The sequence below is a fragment of the Passer domesticus genome, chromosome 7 (genome assembly GCF_036417665.1).
Source record: "Passer domesticus isolate bPasDom1 chromosome 7, bPasDom1.hap1, whole genome shotgun sequence".
In the NCBI taxonomy this organism is placed as follows: Eukaryota; Metazoa; Chordata; class Aves; order Passeriformes; family Passeridae; genus Passer; species Passer domesticus.
The window spans coordinates 33,411,813-33,430,233 of record NC_087480.1 but is presented as its reverse complement, the minus strand read 5'-3'; the positions used below and the strand labels follow the sequence as shown (position 1 = coordinate 33,430,233).

Below are 18,421 nucleotides of genomic sequence, written 5' to 3'. Positions count from 1 at the left end.
GCTATCAGGAGTTTTGCAGATTTTGTTGAAAGACACATATGTGACTAAATAGTAAATGCATTGGAGGGTAATATTTTTTACACTCCTTTGAGTGAGGCAGCTGTAAATCTAACTGCCTTGGTGACAAAAAAATAAATCCCAACAAACAAACAATTCTTACCCACTCACCCCTGTGGTGATGTTGTTTGCTGTGAAGCCTAAATGCAAGCTCATATTCAAGATTGGAGATTGGTATTGTTGAATTAATATGGGAGATGTAAGAGGACCATACTTGAAACAAAGCAATTGACCTTTCCAAGGCAAAGTGTGAAGGTTTAAGTGACCTTAAAGTGTCTGGAGGAATTTCAGCCTCTATAAACTATTAGAGAAAAAATTATTTGGGCTATTTTAGAGAGTCTTCATCCACTCCCAAAATACCTGGTTTGTATTGAGAAAAACAATTACCAGCTGCTTATAAAAGCTTAAGGAGTTGAATTTTCAGGACTGCCTTGAAGGGATTTTAGTGCTGCTCAGTAGTGAAGTGGACTGAGAGTCTCAGCCAGAAAGGATGTGGCTGTTCCCTAGGGCCCTCATTCTGCTGTAATTCAGCTGCACAGAAAGGAACTGCTGAATTGCAGCAGTGATCCAGCCATGGTGTCTGCAGTATAAGGCAGCACTTGTGTGTAGGTGTTTTGTTTTTTTCTGGATCCCTTTAATGATCAGTTTCTGGGGGAAAATGCTGCCAACATCCATACATCAAGATAATTTCAAATAAAGATGGAGTCTTCTGTTCTAGTTTCCTGGGGCCCTGTAAAATCCTGAATCCCTGAAAATTAAAATAACCTGTAGGTATACAAAGTCATGTGGTTTCTGTATTTTTTGTGCTTTTCTTGTAAGGACAATCAAACTGATATTCTTTTGTATTGAACTCTGCCACTTCCTATAAAAAATTCATTGCTTGAAAACAGTGGTTTGGATTCCTAATGTTCAAAATCAATGCATTTCATGTACTTATGACTTAGTCTCAAATTCTTTTCCTGATGGAAAATGCTTCCCCTTGAAAAGCTTTGTTCTGTTTAAAGAATGACTTTTAGCATGTTAAAGTATTTTTGTTGGATAGGACACAGAGAGGAAAGCATGACTGACAAGTTAACACTAACTTAGCTTCCAGACTTGAGCCCGGTAGAAAACAAAGAGTATAAACCTGGTCCTATTGGGAAAGAGCGTTCTTTAAAGAACAGGAAGGTGAAGGATGCCCAGCAGGGAGAGCCTGAGGGACAGGAGAAGCCATCTCCCACCTCTGTCAGAAGCCCAGAACCTGTCACTACAAAGGAGACCAAAGCAGCGAGCGAGCTGAGCACCGAGATAGGAACCATGATATCTGTGTCTGCTCCAGAGTTTGGGACAAACACAAAGGTAAGAAAAACACTGCCAGATTACCAAGCACTGTGTGTAAAATGTGATTGCAGTGAGGTGGTTGACACTTGGCTGCCTGCTGGTGGTGCTTGGACAGCAGAGCCCACTGAGTGGCAGATAGGAAACATTGGTGCTGCTTGAATTCAGAAGTGCTGCAGAGATGTGCTGTCTTGTCCCTGAGCACAGATGAGCTTGGAAGTCTGTTCTGCTGAATGGCAAAACTCAGTCCTGAGCACTGCTGTGGAGAGCACTGGAGCCTGGTGGAGCAGAGTCTGCAGACTCAGATCAGTGTGATGTATGCAGGATGACTTCCAGCAGAGAAGTGAAGTCGTGCATGATTGCTGGATGAGTGTGTGGATGACCTCAAGCTGTGAATTAAGTGCTGTTCTGTGAAAAGAATAAATCTCAAAACTAGCAATGTGCTAAAGCTTTAGATGAGGCTTATTCTGTGTCCCTAGATGGTCATGTGTATCCTCTTGGCTTGGATATTGTCTAGATATTCCTTGCAGAACGTCACAGTATTTAGGACTCATCATAGTCCCATTTTCTTTATAACTGCTCAGCAGTGAGATGGTGATCTGGTGTTGGGAATCATTGTTCTGCAGGTCAGTTCTTAGATGTGGCTGAAAAACATCCCCAGAGGCATCTCCTTTCTGCCTTTGCCTTAACAAGTACTCTGGTTGTCATCTCTCAGATGTGAAGAGATAATGCAGTTGGAGTAGCTACTGTTAATAGTTACACCTGCTTTGGTACAGGAAAAATGATCCTTGAAGATTTAAAAAGCAGTTTTCTAAGTATAGACTCAGGTTGGTTGCCTGCTGTGTCAACCATCCTGGTCTTAAGCAGAAATCTTCTGATGGCATTTAGGAAAACTGATCCTCTTTAAGAGTTACATTAATAGTCGAAGAATATGGGGTGTGGATCACCCCCAATTCATCTTTGTCACACATCTTTGATCCCACAGCTAGGAAAAGAACCCCAGACCAAAGGACAGCTTAGGCAGCTTTTTGCCATAAAAGATACTGTCTCAATGAAGTGTTGCTACAGAGCAAGTGGAAGGATATTTGTGTCCAACATGGAAGCTGCAGGCTTAAGAAATGTCAGTGCAGGAATTTCTCATCCTTCCTGACATTTTCCATCTTGTAGGTAGGTGTGAGTGGTTTATGTTCATACCAGAAACTGATAAAGTGTCCTTGTATGAGAATCAGAAGTGCAGAGCAGTAAATACCTTGCTCAGGTGTTTGGTGAGCCTGTTTGGTTCCTGTGCTTCCCAGGGTCCCACAAACTCCTGTGGTCAGAGCTCAAGACAGGAGGAGAGGCTTCTTGTAAGCCACAAACAGAATAGGAAACACAGCTTTGATTACTGCAGCCTGAGTGTAGTCAAGTAGCTCTGCTAAAATCAGCAACATTTCTTCTCTGCAATTGTATTTTTGAGGTATCAGTTCTTCAAAAGGGAATTCTGGACTTTGTGCCACTCTGGGTTTAGCTTAACATGGGTTGCCAAGGTTCTTTGAACTGCCACAGTACTAAAGCACTGAGGTTCTGTTTCTGGAAGGAAAACCAGAGTGCAAAGAAGCTTTCCACTTTGTGCTGCATATGAAAGTTCTCAATTTCTTTATTGAATGGTTGCTTCAAGAAGCCTTTAATAATAGGCCTAAATACTCCTGTCTTAACAGCCCCAGGTTTGCTTTTAAATTCCTTTGTTAGGAATAGTTCCTGAGGCAATAGTAAGTTGCTTTTTTCTAGGAAAGAAGTGGAAGCTAAACCAACAGAGTTACATCTCTGGAAGTTAAACCAAAAACCTGTGAATTTACTGGATAAGATAACCTTCATGTAGGTTTTTCAGGAATAAACTTGCGATAAATGTCCCTTCTTTTTGAAGAGCCTTTTAAAAGGGGTTCAAATACTGCTCCAGCCTTGGAGTTCTTGTACTGATGTACATTGAAATTGTTTTTTCTTGTCTTGGTACTCTTTCCATTGCTTGTTCATGAGGGAGGAGGTGTTGACATCTTTAACCTGTTGTTTCAATGTCAAATGTTGATGATGTCTTTTCTTTTGATAGTCTTAAACATCCCTCTCAGAGATCCCTGCTCAGCTTCCAGGAATGTACAGTTGTTGTCTATTTGATTTAAATGTCTGTAAAAGCCAGCTGTCCTCCTTCAGAAGCTTTTAAGAGTACCCCATCCATTCCAAAACAAACATCTTGATGAGAGCATGTGCATTTAATCATACAAGACTGCTTAGATACTGTATAAATATAAGTGAACTCCTACAGTGAGATGTTTAAGTTTAGTACTAAGTATGATGCTCAGAAGCCATTGCAGCTGTTTCTCTTGGATTTTGCAGTATTTTGTAGTGAAGGCAGTCTGACGTGTAAGTTTCTGAATTGGGTAAAACATCTTAGCCCTTGCCTTTCCCAGCCTTCCATTTGAACCTGTCAAATCCCAGGAAGATCAATACCTGGTTGTGGATGTGAAGTATTTGTACAGGTAGCTGTACAGCTGTGTCTTACAGATGGTGGCTAAAAGGACACACAGACTGGTTTTCAGAAGATTTTGAGTATCTTTCAAACTCTAATTTGGGTGATATGTGTAAATCAGGAACCAGTCAAATAGCTAATTTATCTCATTAAGTACCCTGATCCTTTACAGCAGGGTCAGCTCTGAGGTTTGCCTTGTGCTTTGTTCATCAAGTCACTGGAGGTTTTATCATCTCTTCTTTTTGAAGGAGGTAGTTACTAGAAGTCTGCCTGTTCTTTTTCTTCAGGTCCAAACAATTTGTGGAGAACTCCAGAAAAAGCATAAACATGAGCTTTTTGCTCCAGCTGTTACTAGTTTATAATAAAGTAATCAATTGGTTTCTTCAGTCAAACAGTTGTACAGGAGAATCACTTCAACTGAATTGCAAAAGCTTATGGTGATGAGCCACATCTAACAGAATCCTGGACTTAATGTACCAGGAAATGAAGGATGGAGATTAATCTACAGTTTATGGGGTGGTGTTCATGTGGTTAAAGCATTGTCTTGTCTGCATGGTCAGCCTGTAAACCCCCCTTGTGCTTCAGCATTGCACATGCACTTCTAAGGGCACCAGAGCTGGTACAGTGGTTTGGGTTTAATTCTAGTGAAAAAACTCTTTTTGTGCTGTGAGTTTGCAAAGTAAGAAAGTTAGCAGTAGTCTTGATCCATCTTCTTGCATAAGGAATTTCACTGCTCAAACCCTGAAAAATTGCATTCAGACCTCGAAGGAAATTTTATAAAAATACTTCCTCTTTCTTATGCAGTAATGCATCCTTAAAAAAATCTGGAGCCATTTGATTACTTCATTAGAAGGTCTATGTGATGAAAGCAGCCTTGCATTCTTGCCTTGTTTTACCCAGATCAAATTTGCCTGTTGGAATCCAGTGCAAATGTGCAACTTGCAGTTTGGTGGCTGGGATTGTGGGAAGCATCATATATATTGTATTTCACCAGTTTAACAAGTAAAGGAAGTAAATAAATGGAGAAAAGAGTTCTCTGTTTTCTTCATAAATTATAAGAACAAATCAGTGTGCACATTGTCCTGTCACCCTGCTATGGTTTAGCTTGTTCTGGTCTTTTACCAAAATGAGCTCATCCTTTTAAGGAGGATTCTTTGTCATTTGTCAGTTACTATCTCAGTGCTCTAATTGCTTTTTTAGAGGCATTGCTGCAGGCCTGAGGAGTCAATTGACTGTGCACTTTTTTAGTAGCTTATCCTACTGGTTGGATGGAATTAAACAAGCATTATATGGCTTGTGTCTTCAAAATCATTATGGGGTGGCAAGTCCAGACACTCAGTAACAGTTCTGCTGCTGATTTGTCCTTCAGTTCTTTTGTGGTGTTTGATTCTGTCAGGATGGTGGAACCTTCCTGGGCATCAGGGATGTAAAACTTCAGACATTTAAACTTTGCTCAGGCCATTTGTATCTGCAGCTGCAGGAGTCACTGCCTACAGCCAGCACTGAAAGGACCTTGTTTACTGAGCACGTGAAGGGCCACTTGACTGTGACAAATAAGCTTCAAGGAAAGCCTCTGAGCAGACTGGAAACCTCAGGCCTTTTCTTCCTTGAAATCATTAAGCAGTGCAGAAATCAGGAGGTAGCCTGCACCATCCAGAGGATCTGAGTCTTGTGATTTTCAGAGACAAAACTTACAGGAAAGAAAATTGTTTTGAAAATTGCAAGCCATCCCTTTGTGTTCTTTTTCATTTGGAGGGCCTTTCTTGTCATACTAAGAAATTTCTTTATTTATTTAAAGCTACAGAAAGCTTTCACTAAGGTATTTTACTTTTTAAACTGACTGAAAGGGCCTGCAAGTGGCTGAAGCATCTTGGGTGACAAATGATAATTGGTTTCACCACAGTCCAGTTTCACAGTGCCCAGGAGATAGATTGCTCTGTATGTTCTTGCCTTACAGACTGTATTTTGACTTTTCTCCAGATGTACATTGTGAGGTCATGAGGCGAACTGTAATCTCCTAAGAATCCTCCTGACCTCAGTAGCAATTCTGCAATAAGGGTTGCTAGACATGACTTGTAAGAAAAAACAGTGTGAAATTCTAATCTTCTGTTGCTTGCTGAACTCCTCCTGTAGAAAGGCTGACATCTGTCCAAGAAGTTGAAATGGAATTTAGGTAAGGGAGATATTTTAATGGAATTGTTTTTCTTCACAGGAGTCTGTAACAGACTACACTACACCTTCTTCTCATCCTAACACAGTGGCTACTAGCAGTACAAAAATGGAGGAGACTTTGGTGACGAACGTAAGTCCATTGCAGTGATCGTCTTGACTTTGAAGACAAGAAAATATTTTCACACTTCTTTTAAAGCACCAAATAGTGCCTTCAGTGAACAAGTCCACAGGGTTCCTTTCATGTGAACTAGCTGGGCTTTTTCCAGTAATCTTACTCTGAAGGACATTTGGTTTGATTAGTACCTGCTCTGGAATTCTTGAGGTGTTTTCTTGTCTTTTGAACAATCACAGTGAGCTAAAGAGCACAGAAAGTGGAGATGTTTATAGGGACGATTCTAAAAAAAGCAAAGATAGGCATAATGAGGGAGTGTGTTCTTGGCAGCAGTTGGGAGTTGAGCCTGGTACCAGTAGCAAAGCTCTGTAGGCTGAGTTTGAAGAAAGACACTTATAAACAAAGGAGTTATGAACTGTAGCCTGAAATCACAGCAACTGCGTGCAAAAGGAGCAGCTGAATGGTTGGGAGAGCAGAGAGCAGGCTTCAGGTGTTCAGTTGCTATGGAGATGAGATGTCTGCAGCCCTCAAAGCCAGGGCAGTGATCCTGACTTGTGAGCGTGGCACAGTGGTTGAGAGAACCAGCTGGGTTGTGACTTGTAGCAAAATCATTGTCTTGAGTGTGCTGGGGCATCAGGGAGCTTGGATCTTGTGATTCTTGTTGTTTAAGTAACGGAATTAGCTCAGGGTTGAGTCACTTGTTGATGGGGGAAGGCAGAATCATACAGTAGGATCTCAGTTTTTTATGAAGATGTCTTGTGAATTCCATCTAAAAATGCTTTTCAGCTTACTGCAGCACCGTTTTGAAGCAGTACTGATTGAACTTCTTACTCTTCTGCTGGCTTATCTGGTAGTGTTGTGGTTTTTGACTTTGGTGGTTAGTGTGGAAGACTGAATTCTTTTGTGTTAGTGATGTCCAATCCTTGTGGATGTCAGAGTTGAATTTCTAACACGGGAATTAGGGGTTCCTGGCCACAAAGGATCTGTGCCATCCCCTGCTTCCAAGCTTCAGGATCTGTCTTTTGGATTAGCCTTATCTCATCCGGTGGAAGTCCATTAGCTAAGCTATGGATAGAGGAAGGAATAGTTAGGAGTAACAGGCTGGACACTGCAGTGTTTTTGATTCATTTCCTTTAAAACTTCTAGGAAATCCATTGGAGTTTTCATAGGCAAAGATAGCAATAGCATTACGTCAGGTTTATTTCCCCAAGTATCACATCTTTCATCTTTTGAAAGAGAAAATAACTGAATTCAATTATTGGATGGCAAATCTGTTGTAGTTTGTTTCATGATCCTGTGATTTTGCAGGTCTATAAAAGCTTCCTCTTTTCAGAAACTGCATCTCAGATCTCAAGGTCATGAAGCCCCATGTACTGTATTGGTACAAAAAGGGACAAACCTGGCTTGGGAAGAATTTTTGCATATCAGTAAACTGAAATGGTACTTGAAATTAAATCCCCAAACAGGCAGTTGGTGTTTGTTTATGCAGAGGACATGGACACCTTAAAACCTTAATCTTCAGCCTCTTTGAGAGATGAGAAGCATCTTGGCACCTGCTGAGTGGCCTTTCCTTGCCTACCAAATTTTCACCTTATTTTATCAGTCTCCCTGCCAAATGCTCAAGCCTTGAAGAAATTGTAGCTCACTTGATAAAGCTTGAGCTTTGCTTTCTGGGGCTTTTCTGGTAGACGTAGTTAGAATGTGATGTGTGTTGCCTGCCTTTCAGGTGCCCCTGCCCCACACCCTTCCCCTCCCTAGGAGGGAGACTTTACAACAGAGCTCCAGCCTAACTCCAGTTTCTCCCGCTACCGTCGACCTCACCCTCAAGGTATGTACCACATCCCTCTAAGGGTCGTTTTCTTGCATGCAGGGGAAAAAAGTTATTGGAGAACTTGCTGGTGAACCTTTTTTTAGAGCCTTCCTTTGTTTCCTCTGCTGAACTGCTTTTGCATATAAATGGATGGCTGAAACACGAGACTCTGTCGAAGGATGCATTTAAACCATAAATTTCTAACCCCGTTTTGCATTAACACTTGGCATCTCAACCAATCTTGGCTCCCACTGCCCTGAAAAACCAAGATCCTAGAGTTTTAGCGTTGGACCACAGTGCTCATAGCAAACCATCAGAATCTGGCTGAGGGGTTTTGAGTGTTGAGCTTCAGATGAGTTGCCTGGTTTGGTGTAAAGGCTTGAAGGATTTGCTTGATAAGCCAAGCTTGATTTCTTCTTGGTTCTAAGACTTTGGTGCAGTGATAACGTGGTTTTGAGTTGGATGGCTGAAGTTCCAAGTAGTGACATGTAGGTGGTGTGTTGGTGTCTCTGGAAGGCAGTTAGGTCAGCGAGTCAGAACGTGTTTGTAGTGTTGTAAATGTTGTGTTGTTTCCTGCTTTCCAGTGCAGAGCAAGTGTGGAGAATATTTTCAGTGCTCTTTTCCCATTTTGTTGGATTTTGGACTGTGTGCATTATATAACTCACTAACACAGAGTTGGGCTCTAGCTTTGCTACTGTATTTTTAGAAGTTGTTGGGTTTTTTCTTTTTTTGGTGTCCTAGATCTGCTTTGTCATTGTGACTGCAGGTGACTGAGCCAGTAGAAGTGTTGTTGCTGCTTCTGGTATTAAGGAATAGTGGTGTTTGACCTTAGTTTGTCTTAAGTTTTTAAAAGAAGAAATGAAACTTGATTGGATGCAGAGCTAATGCTTTGGAGGAACTTGCTTGTCAATCCCAGTGAGACTTGGTTTGACAGCTGCTTGCTTGTGTTCTCTACAGATGAGAAATATTCTTGTTCTCGTGTTGAATCTTTGCTTTTCTTTTGTTAACACTTTATTTCCTAAAAAGAGTATAACACCTCTTTCAAACAGCAGACCTAAAGAAATGGGGAGAGCACTGTGGAGGGAGAAATAGTTTTTTAAAAACTGGGTTTTTGGTACATTCTTGTGTAATGAATTATCCTAACGTGACTTTCTGGCGTCTGAAAGTGTTGTTCTGTTCTCTGGCTGTTTGGCAGCTGGAGATGGAATCCTCTGTCATACAGGTAGGGCTCAAAGTTACCTGAAAGTTACCTCAAAGTGTGGGACACTGCCCAGTCACAGAGCAAACTGTGGTGTCTGTGTCAGTCATCCTGCATTTCTTTTCCTGCTCTTGTCAGTGATTTCTCAGTGGATGATAGATTTTTGGATGTGTGGTAACAAAACAGGTCAAAGATCCATGTTTTGAGGCTATCTTGAAGAACCCTCTGACTGAAATCTGGATGGAAAGCTGTTTGGAAGCAGCTTTGTCCCCGATTTCTTCATTCCAGTCACTGGAGCTCTACCTCCTTTGCACAAGCACAGAAGGCAGCAGGCTTGTTCTGAAGCACACAGTGAGACTGTCACAGCAGGCACAGCTCTGCTCTTTGTCATCCTCTTCCAGTACAACCCTTGCATTTTTCAAAAGATACTTCTGGAGCAGGAGAGAGAAAAGCATTTCTTTCATTTTCTTAAAAGAACAAAATGTCCAGGTTCTGCCTGCATAATGGATTAATCCTTGCACCTGCTCTTCCCTCCGTTCCCTGTCACAGAAAGCTGTCTGTGAAGAGACTTGAAGGGCACTTGGCCACAATTGCTCCCACTGCTTGGCATCATTCTTCAGTGGAGGTACAAGGTGCTCGTATGGGGAGCCTTTTTGAGATCTTGTTTCCTTGGAGTAACTTTGCTAAAGACACCTTTACTCAGTCATCCTCTTAAGGACTTGGCTCATAGGGCTGTTATAGGTAAGGTGCTGAGCAGAAGAAAGTCCAAAGCAATCTCAAACTGAGCTGCTTGGCCCTCTTCATGTCCCAGGTTTCATCTAAAATTCCTCTCTAGGCATCTGGTCAAGAAACTGACATGTTTGAACTTTCTTTTTCTAAGCATTGAGACTTTGGTGTATTTAAGGAAAGGCACACTGGGGTGTGCCTCCAGTGGAGGTTTTGGGTGACATGGGCAGGACTGTTCTGCAGTGTGCAGGTCCCAGTGGATCAGTGATGAAGAGAAGCCTCAGCCGGCCATGGTCCCCTCCTTATTGCCCTCCTTTCTCCCTGAGCAGTGAAACTACAACACTGTCCCCAGTCTCACTTGATTTAGAGCCTCTTAAACCTCCATATCTGGTCTGTAGATGGTGCTGAATAGGCATTCCTAGAGTACCAATCTCTCTCTTGCATCTTTTCTCCTAGCTTATAAAAGTTAGAGGTTGCTAGAGGCTTTCCAAAAGAAAACTTCAGGACTCTGTGATATGCTCTAGGTGTGACAAATGCAGTGTGTAGCTTTTGCTATCAGTAGTTTCTCCAGGACATCATGAAAACCAGTGAACATAGAACCTTCTACACCTTCTCTAGCCTGACAGTCACAGGTACTTACTCACTTTGTCTCAGTGCCAGTGCAGTACACCTAAACAAGATCCTTTCCAGCACATCAATCATGAATGAACTTTGCCTTGTCTGTAAGAACCAGTTTGGAGGAAAATGTTGTGGAGGGGAAACAGTGAATGGTTGCTAGGGAAGATGATCCCAAAAATGAAAATAGGTGACTTGCCCCCAGAGGACTTAATGTGTAACTGAGTTTCACTCCTCCCCCTTTATTCTCTTCAGGAATCCAGAACCTCATTTTCCACTTGGGTGTGTATTGATCACCTGGGACCCACTTCTTTTGATACTGCTCTGCTTTTTTATCATTTCTGAAGCATCTAGACAAATAACCTAAGCCATGTTTGGTTTGTCCAGACTCTGCCTAACTCGTGTAAAGCAGGGCAGGCTGACAGGTGTGGCTTTGAGAGACTGCAGGTCCCAGCTGGGGGGGCTCTGGAGCAGGCAGTGAGGGCAGATGTGTGGTGAGTGTATGTTTGCCCCTTAATATCCACCACTAAAGGCAGCACCTGCCCTCAAAAAACTTGCAGTGAGCAATTTCAGCTCTGCTAGCAAAACTTGTGTTTCCACTGGAGACACCTGAAGGTTGTGCAGAAGTCCATGGATCATGTTTGAGCTTTTAAATTAGTGAGTGTAGTCTGAACATTAATATTTCCTGCTCACTGGACCCTCAGAAGTGTCAATTGGGATTTCGCGTTGCGGGGCTAACATAGCAAGAATTAGATTTTACTGGCTGCAGTAAACAGTGGTTGTTTCCACTTCTGGGGGAAGGTAACTATGTCTGTGATATTTAAAGTTTCATCTCCCTTGCTGTGCAAGACATAAACTCATAATTATAGAAATAGAGGAGCATGAAGCATTTTTTAGCTTTAACATAAAGCAGCGCGCACAAGCTGTGTCAGCTTGTGGTTGCTTCTTGAGCAGTAGTTGCTTTGGAAATCTAAACTTGACTGCTGTCATGTTCACTGAAGTGTGCAGTAGGTATCTTTGGTGGTTACTCAAAGTGGATTATTGACCAAGAAAGCAAAGGGCTGCTTCATTTCAATGGCCCAAGTAACTTGGAAGTAAAGGACTTGATGGAAATGTTTAGAAGGGGTTTTCCCTTTCTTTTGCTCACTGTGTCTTTGCTCTTCATGTCAAACAAAACCAAGCCAAATTAGTGTGAGTGAATTCTCTTTTGAGCATTGGCTGTTAAGATGATGAACTGTGCACATGTGCAGTTGGAACAGATGAGCAGCTCCAACTTGAGGCTGTTTGCTTTTTGCATGAACAGAGTTGCACGATGACAGCGACTTCCAAAAGAGGCTCGCATGAAGCCCCTGTTGCCTTTTAACTAAAAAGAACTGTTAAAAGAGGAGCAGCGACTGCTTGAAACTTCCTAATAGATGAGGAATTGTTTTTTTCTTTTAAATAGATGGAGTCTGCACGCAAAGCATGGGAGAATTCCCCAAACATGGGGGAGAAGAGTTCACCAGTGACCTCAGCAGCATCTCCCATTGCTGGTGGCAGCAGCAGCAGCAGCAGCAACACTGGGCCAAGCAGTGGCACTTACAGCTCTTTCTCAAGTGCATCAATGCCTCCTATTCCTGTGGCCTCAGTTACCCCCACAACGTCCCTCTCAGGTACCACCTGTCAGAGCAGTAGTGTCCCCTTGTGTTGTTCCTTGCTTACGTTTCTCGAGGGTTCCCTTTGGAATTGTTTAATGCAAAGCTAACAAAAGCTTTGTCCTAGAAATGGAATGTCAGATCTGAGCAGCAGCTTCCCAAATAAGCTGTTAGCTGACTTCACCTGTTCCACTTCAGTCAGCTGAAAATAATACTGAGCTACTCTCTGCCTGAGCTACTTAAATGGACTTGAAAGAGGAGGTAAACTTCTCTTGTCTGCTGGTTTCATTTTGTTCAGACAAATAGAGGCAAGCAGGTAGATTTTGGGGCAGAGGATAATTCTGCTGTTTTACTTCTATTTGTACTCTTGCTTTTTAAGTTAAAGCTTCAAGAACTCATATCAAAACCTATTTGCAAAGGGCAGAGCAAATGTCCAGCTGCCTTCACAACCAGTGCTCGGTTGCCACCTTGGTCCCTGGCAGGAAACAAAAGATGATAAATCTGGTTAAGTCTTCATGCCTTAAATAAAATAAATAAAATAAATCTCCATGAGAGGCACAGCCACTGTGGGTTGCAGTGTCTTGTTGAATAACTGACCAGGCTGCCTCCTTCAGTGCCTCTGTGTGCTCCTGTGCCTGAGGAGGGAGATGTATCAGGGTTGCAGCACTTCCCACAGTGAACTCAACAGAATTGGCTCCACGTTTTTCTTGTGTTGGTGGAAACAGCTGCATTAGGTTTCAGTGTGCTTTACCAGTTGTGGCTGTGCTCACTGAGCTGTCCCAAAACTGACCTCTGTATGATGAGGCTCTGAAATGTCTTTGATTGTTGCATCCCTTGCTTCTCTCCTCCTAGGAGCTGGAACATACACAACCTCTTCACTGAGTACGAAGACTGCAAGCACCTCAGACCCTCCTAATATCTGCAAAGTGAAACCCCAGCAGCTGCAGACAAGCAGCCTGGCTTCTGCCAGCCACTTCTCCCAGCTGAGCTGCATGCCATCCCTCATTGCCCAGCAGCAGCAAAGTCCCCAGGTCTATGTGTCTCAGTCTGCAGCAGGTAATGGTGTTTGTGCCTGAGAAGCCACACATCTGCTTTTTTTTTAAATTTTGAAGCTGGAGAGTTTAATTTGGTTCTGGTTTTTGCTCTGCAGTAAAGACAATGATAAAGAGTGTTCTGTACTCAGATTCACTAATTGTCTTACTCTAAATCTGCACTGCTTTATCAGGAAGTACAAAGGTAGTGCTATATAGTTTGTTGAAGAAAGCAAGTTTGAGTCTCTTAATGTACCAATTTTCTGTTGCAGAATTGTAAATTGCTGTTTAAGACCAGGAGTGATTTAGTTTTCTTTCTTAAAATCCTACAGTAGTTGAGAGTTGTAGCATTTTTTCTTTAGGGAAAATCCTACATCTAGTTAACAATCTAGTTAAATTACATGGCAGTGTAACACATTCTTACCCTTCCTTCACCCAAATGCCATTTTTGCCCAGAATCTGTTGTTCATCTCTCCAAAATGGTGTGGGATTAATGATACCTGTGCAAGACTGATAGATTCTGGGGGTGAATTGGAAAAGAAACCAAAGCTTTTGAGGCACCCAGCTCTCCAGTGCTGCTCCTTCTCCCAGGCCCTCTGGTAGCTGTTACAGTGGGAAGGACTGACAGTAGCTGCACCTCTAATTCTTGATGAAAACCTTTCTAGAGGAATGGTGTTGGGCATCAGGTACTAATTGTATTGCTCTTCCTGAGGTACTGCAGCTCAAATCCCAGCATTCTACATGGATACAAGTCACCTGTTCAATACCCAGCACGCACGTTTGGCTCCACCTTCTCTGGCCCAGCAGCAAGGCTTCCAGCCAGGCCTCTCTCAGGTATTTGGGGCTTCCTCATTCACTTTGTTTCCTTCCCTGTCCATACTGCCTTTAAAGTGATGGGGGCAGGGGAGAGTGAGACTAAAGACTGCAAAATGAGGTCATGCCTGCCCTTGCTGTCTGTCCTGGTGCATGCAGGCAGTGCTTGATTGTTTGCCATGGAAGTTGAGAGAATGAGCTTCCACTCACAAATGTATGGGAAACTTTATATTCCTGGGAGGTGTTTCTGTGGCCATGTGAGTGCAGGCTTACTCAGCTTCTGTCATACAAAATTATATGCAATCTCAAGCAGTTGTTTTATATGCAGATCTGAATATTTCACTCAGTTTCTGCTGGTTGATTGTGAGGAAAAGTATAAAATTTAACTAGAAAGTAATTTTCATGAGAGCAGCAATACTAGCTCTGCATGCAGCCTTGGGATTTGACATTCTTATTTTACTTTTCATAATGTTACACAAATCCTCACACACATTCAGCTGTAGCTTTTCTAACTTAATTTTGATGTTTTCTCTTCTATGTAGCCTGCTTCAGTTCAGCAGATCCCCATCCCCATCTATGCACCTCTGCAAGGACAGCATCAAGCTCAGCTGAGTTTAGGAGCAGCACCAGCTGTTTCACAAGCCCAGGAGTTGTTCAATTCCTCCTTACAACCTTACAGGTAGGTAGCATATGCACATTTATTTGGGGTTTTAGTGTCAGAATTATTTAAATTAGTTCCCTGCAGCCTTGTGTTCTGTGCTCCATAGCTGCCTCATCGTGCTGTCTTCCCCAAAGTCTCTTCTGTCTGAGAACTCTATGCACATTGTCTGCCTTGTAGTTGTGAAATCTGGGTTAAAAAATGATGCATGATATCTGTAGGAACCCAGGCTAAAGAGCTGAGCATCAGTCTGTCATACTAAGAGAACAGAAAATTTCTGTCCCTTGAGTTCAGCAATTTGTTTTTTCTAATCAAACCAACACTGGAGTCTTGAAACACTGTGAAGTTCCAGTTTGAGCTCCTAGTAGTAAAAACCTCATTGCAGATGTGTGAGGAGCTGCATGGTATGTTTCAGAATGTTTTCTGTCTGCTGCAGAAGGTGACAGTAGCACCAGTGTCTCTGCAATGGCCCTGATAGCCAGACAGACTCCACTGTAAGCCTCTCAAAGCTTCCTTGCACTTCCTAGGAGAGCTGCTTCCCAGCAGTGTAATTCTGACAAATGTTGTTAGTTCCACTTTGAGAAGGCTCTTTGGAAGTTTAATTAGAGGGTTTTGCATGGGCTGTAGTTAAATCTGCTTGTTGCATTGTAGAAGGCTGAGGCCACAGAAGGTTTAATTAACCACATTTGTATCCTGACTTTGGTGCTTGGCTGACTTTGTGGGACCAAATATTGCTTGTCCTGCTACAGCTGACAAAAGCTGTTGCAAACAGTTGGCTAATTGCAGAAACACAATCAGGCTGGCATGTGGTCCAGATTAAATAAATCTGATCACACACAAACATGGCATTAATGGAGTTCTAACAGTCTGAGTGCTTCTCCCACATGGAAAATGTGCAGAGGAGGATAAGCTTGGAGATGTACAGGTTGCTGGTTTCAAACATTACAACCGAAAGTTAAAAGCGAGCTAAATAAAAACTTGTGAAAAAAGTTTTGGCTCCACTGAAGCCAGTCCTCTGCATCCAGTCTGGAAGAGTTTTTCCAGTGCTCAGAGGGTGGCTGTAAGAGTGTTCTGCAGTGCAGGAGGGTGCAGAGCCAAGCTCACCCAGGTGTGGGCACAAGCAAACCCACCACGCCAGCAGACGAGCAGGAGCAGTGCTGTGCTCACACATGGCCAGCACCAGGTAAAGGAAAAGGTGTTTTTACACCAGAAACACTCCTCTGAGCTCAGAACCTTTGAGAGGAGCACTTAGTTAAAAACTCTTGATTCTTCAGTCTGAAGGTGGCTACTCACCAAGTTGCTAGTGAAGATGTTCGGATAAATCCTTCTGATGGACTAAACCCATCTGTGCTGCTTTGCTGTACTGGCTTTGGTCTTCTTTAAACAACTGCAACTTCCCATGCTGCTGACAGAGGAATTGAATAGCTGGTTAAAATTAAAGGCTGTGAGGTCTTTTGAAATCAAAACATTTATTTGGACAACCATGTTTGGAAGCAAGCAGCCAGTGATTTAAGCTGTATTAGAAGTTGGACTGGAGTCAAGAGAACAAAGCAGTTCCTTTAATGACTAAGTAGGGCTGTTCACACATCCTTCCCCATCCCACCTTGGAGCACATGAACTAAGAACTGGCAGCTTTTCTGTGTTACAGTTAATTATCCAAGAATTATTGCAGCATGAAAATCTAAATAGATAATTGTGATTTAAGATTTTAGTAAGAAGCTTCATTATTTTTTCCTGTGGCCTTTAGTAGCAGCTGTTACTTTGTTGTGTGCAGAGTAAATTGAAAACAATCTACTTTTATTTGGTGAAAAAGTGTTCAATAGAGCTATGCATCCTAATTCTGTTTAAAGAATATAAGCTGTGCTCTTCATTTTTGGTGGCTCATTGTTGAGCTCTGTCAGAATTTTTCTGAACGACACTTGAATCTCTTGCAGATCCCAGCAAGCTTTCATGCAGAGTGGTTTGTCTCAGCCATCACCAGTGGTTCTGTCTGGCACAGCCTTACACAACTTCCCAGCAGTGCAGCACCAGGAGCTGGCCAAGGCACAGTCCAGCCTGGCATTCCAGCAGACCTCCAACACTCAGCCTATTCCTATCCTGTACGAGCATCAGCTTGGGCAGGCTTCAGGGCTGGGAGGCTCTCAGCTGATTGACACACACATCCTGCAGGTAGGAAATGCTGCCCATGCAGCCCTTCTGCACTGGGTACAGGACATCAGGTCCTGCTCTGCTTGGGTGGCAGGAAACTTAAAGCACTTGGAGGAGAATGTTCTTTTAATTTAATAAATGTACATTAGTATAATCTCTGAATTGAGGCTTGTTCCCCAAATTACAGGGCTCCTTGTGCTTCTGTCATTAATTAGAGCTTCAGGTTTAAATTCTCTAAATTGTGATTAAGGGCTGCTCCACCAGCTGCAAATGAGAGCTTTATCACAAAGTGAAACCTTCACATTTGTCAGCTTCCCTTGCTGGGGTTTCTGTGGCACTGGTTGCTGCACCACAGAGCTGCTCTCCTGAGTGCTCCTGATGGGAGGTGTCTCTTCTCTTCCTAGGCCAGAGCTACCCTCACTCAGGCTTCAAATCTCTACTCTGGGCAAGTTCAGCAGCCTGGCCAGAGCAATTTCTACAACACTGCACAGTCTCCCAGTGCTCTCCAGCAGGTAAACTATGGCATGGTAAATTTCCTACATTGTATTCTTCCTAAAAGCATGTCGTGGTTGGTGGGAATAGAGGGGAGGGCTGAGACAACCTTTAATTCTTCCAAAATAAAATTGCAATGTTAACAGAGAAGGAGGGCTGCAGCAGCAGCACTGCACAAACTGAGTGGCTCAGAGGTTGGATGGCCTGCAGTTCATGTTGATCATTTGTCCCTGGCATCCTTCTCTTGAATAGTTCATTTTTCAGTGATGGGCAGATACTTAATTGGCACAGTGCTGTTGCTAATTGACTGAGGCATGTGATGCCTTTATGGAAGCAGATAGCAGGAGTGGTGGAGAGAGAGAGGCAAAGTCCAGGTGCTTAGAGCAGCCTAATTGTTAATACCAGTTCTCAGTGAGCTGGAACCCTGCAGTGCTCATAGAAAATCACTGAGAAGTCAGCAGACAGGTGATCATGCAGGACAGCCACTTCAGTAAAGTAACTCCACTGATTTGAAGGCTTTTTCACTCTTTTGTGAAAGAACTGCTAAATTACTCTCTGCAAGCATTCTGTCATATTTACAGGACACTGTCTAGTGGTTTCCATCTTCTGGTTGGTTTTTTTTTTTTTAATTGAAATGGCTTCCAAAACCAAACTTGTGATGGATTGATTTATTATAATAGCCTACCTCCTACACAGGAAAAGCTGCCAGGACAGAAATCTAGAAGAGTTGTAAGAGATTGGATGTTGTCTGTTGGAAATGTAGCACGGTTTTAAGGACCTTTTAGAAGAGTTGCTACTTTCAGTGTGTTCAGTTCTGGCTGTCTCTCTGATTTTAATCTGTCACCTTCAGAACAGAATCCTAGTAAGCCTTTCACATTTGGGAATCTCTAAGGATTCTCCTTGTCACGCTTAGAATATGATTTTGCAGGTAGTGGATTGTCAGACCAAGAGATGCAGTAACTCCTGCCAGTCAGGTCACTGCTGTTGTATTTCCATGTTTATCACTACCACTCTGCTGTTTTCAGCCCACAGCACTCGTGGTAAATGCAAGCAATGGACAGGCTGTGTATTTTTGGCACTGTTTTTAAGCTCAAGCTGATGGTTGTTGGAACTCCTGGACAGTAAAATCTAATTTTTA

At 42.7% G+C, this 18,421-nt stretch overlaps 1 protein-coding gene across 16 annotated transcripts in view; it reads left to right on the top strand.

The window, feature by feature from the left end:
- Nucleotides 1-18,421, top strand: part of PRRC2C (proline rich coiled-coil 2C) — a 69,057-nt gene that overhangs the window by 41,449 nt on the left and 9,187 nt on the right. For 6 of the 16 annotated variants that reach the window (XM_064427526.1, XM_064427531.1, XM_064427530.1 and 3 more), the window contains exons 22-30: nt 1,144-1,395; nt 6,087-6,176; nt 7,885-7,986; nt 11,952-12,159; nt 12,994-13,197; nt 13,885-14,006; nt 14,528-14,664; nt 16,578-16,812; nt 17,196-17,318. In XM_064427526.1, the coding sequence (XP_064283596.1) occupies nt 1,144-1,395; nt 6,087-6,176; nt 7,885-7,986; nt 11,952-12,159; nt 12,994-13,197; nt 13,885-14,006; nt 14,528-14,664; nt 16,578-16,812; nt 17,196-17,318 (1,473 nt within the window). The remainder of the gene's footprint in view (nt 1-1,143; nt 1,396-6,086; nt 6,177-7,884; nt 7,987-11,951; nt 12,160-12,993; nt 13,198-13,884; nt 14,007-14,527; nt 14,665-16,577; nt 16,813-17,195; nt 17,319-18,421) is intronic. The other 10 variants (XM_064427532.1, XM_064427528.1, XM_064427538.1 and 7 more) reach the window with 7 other exon arrangements.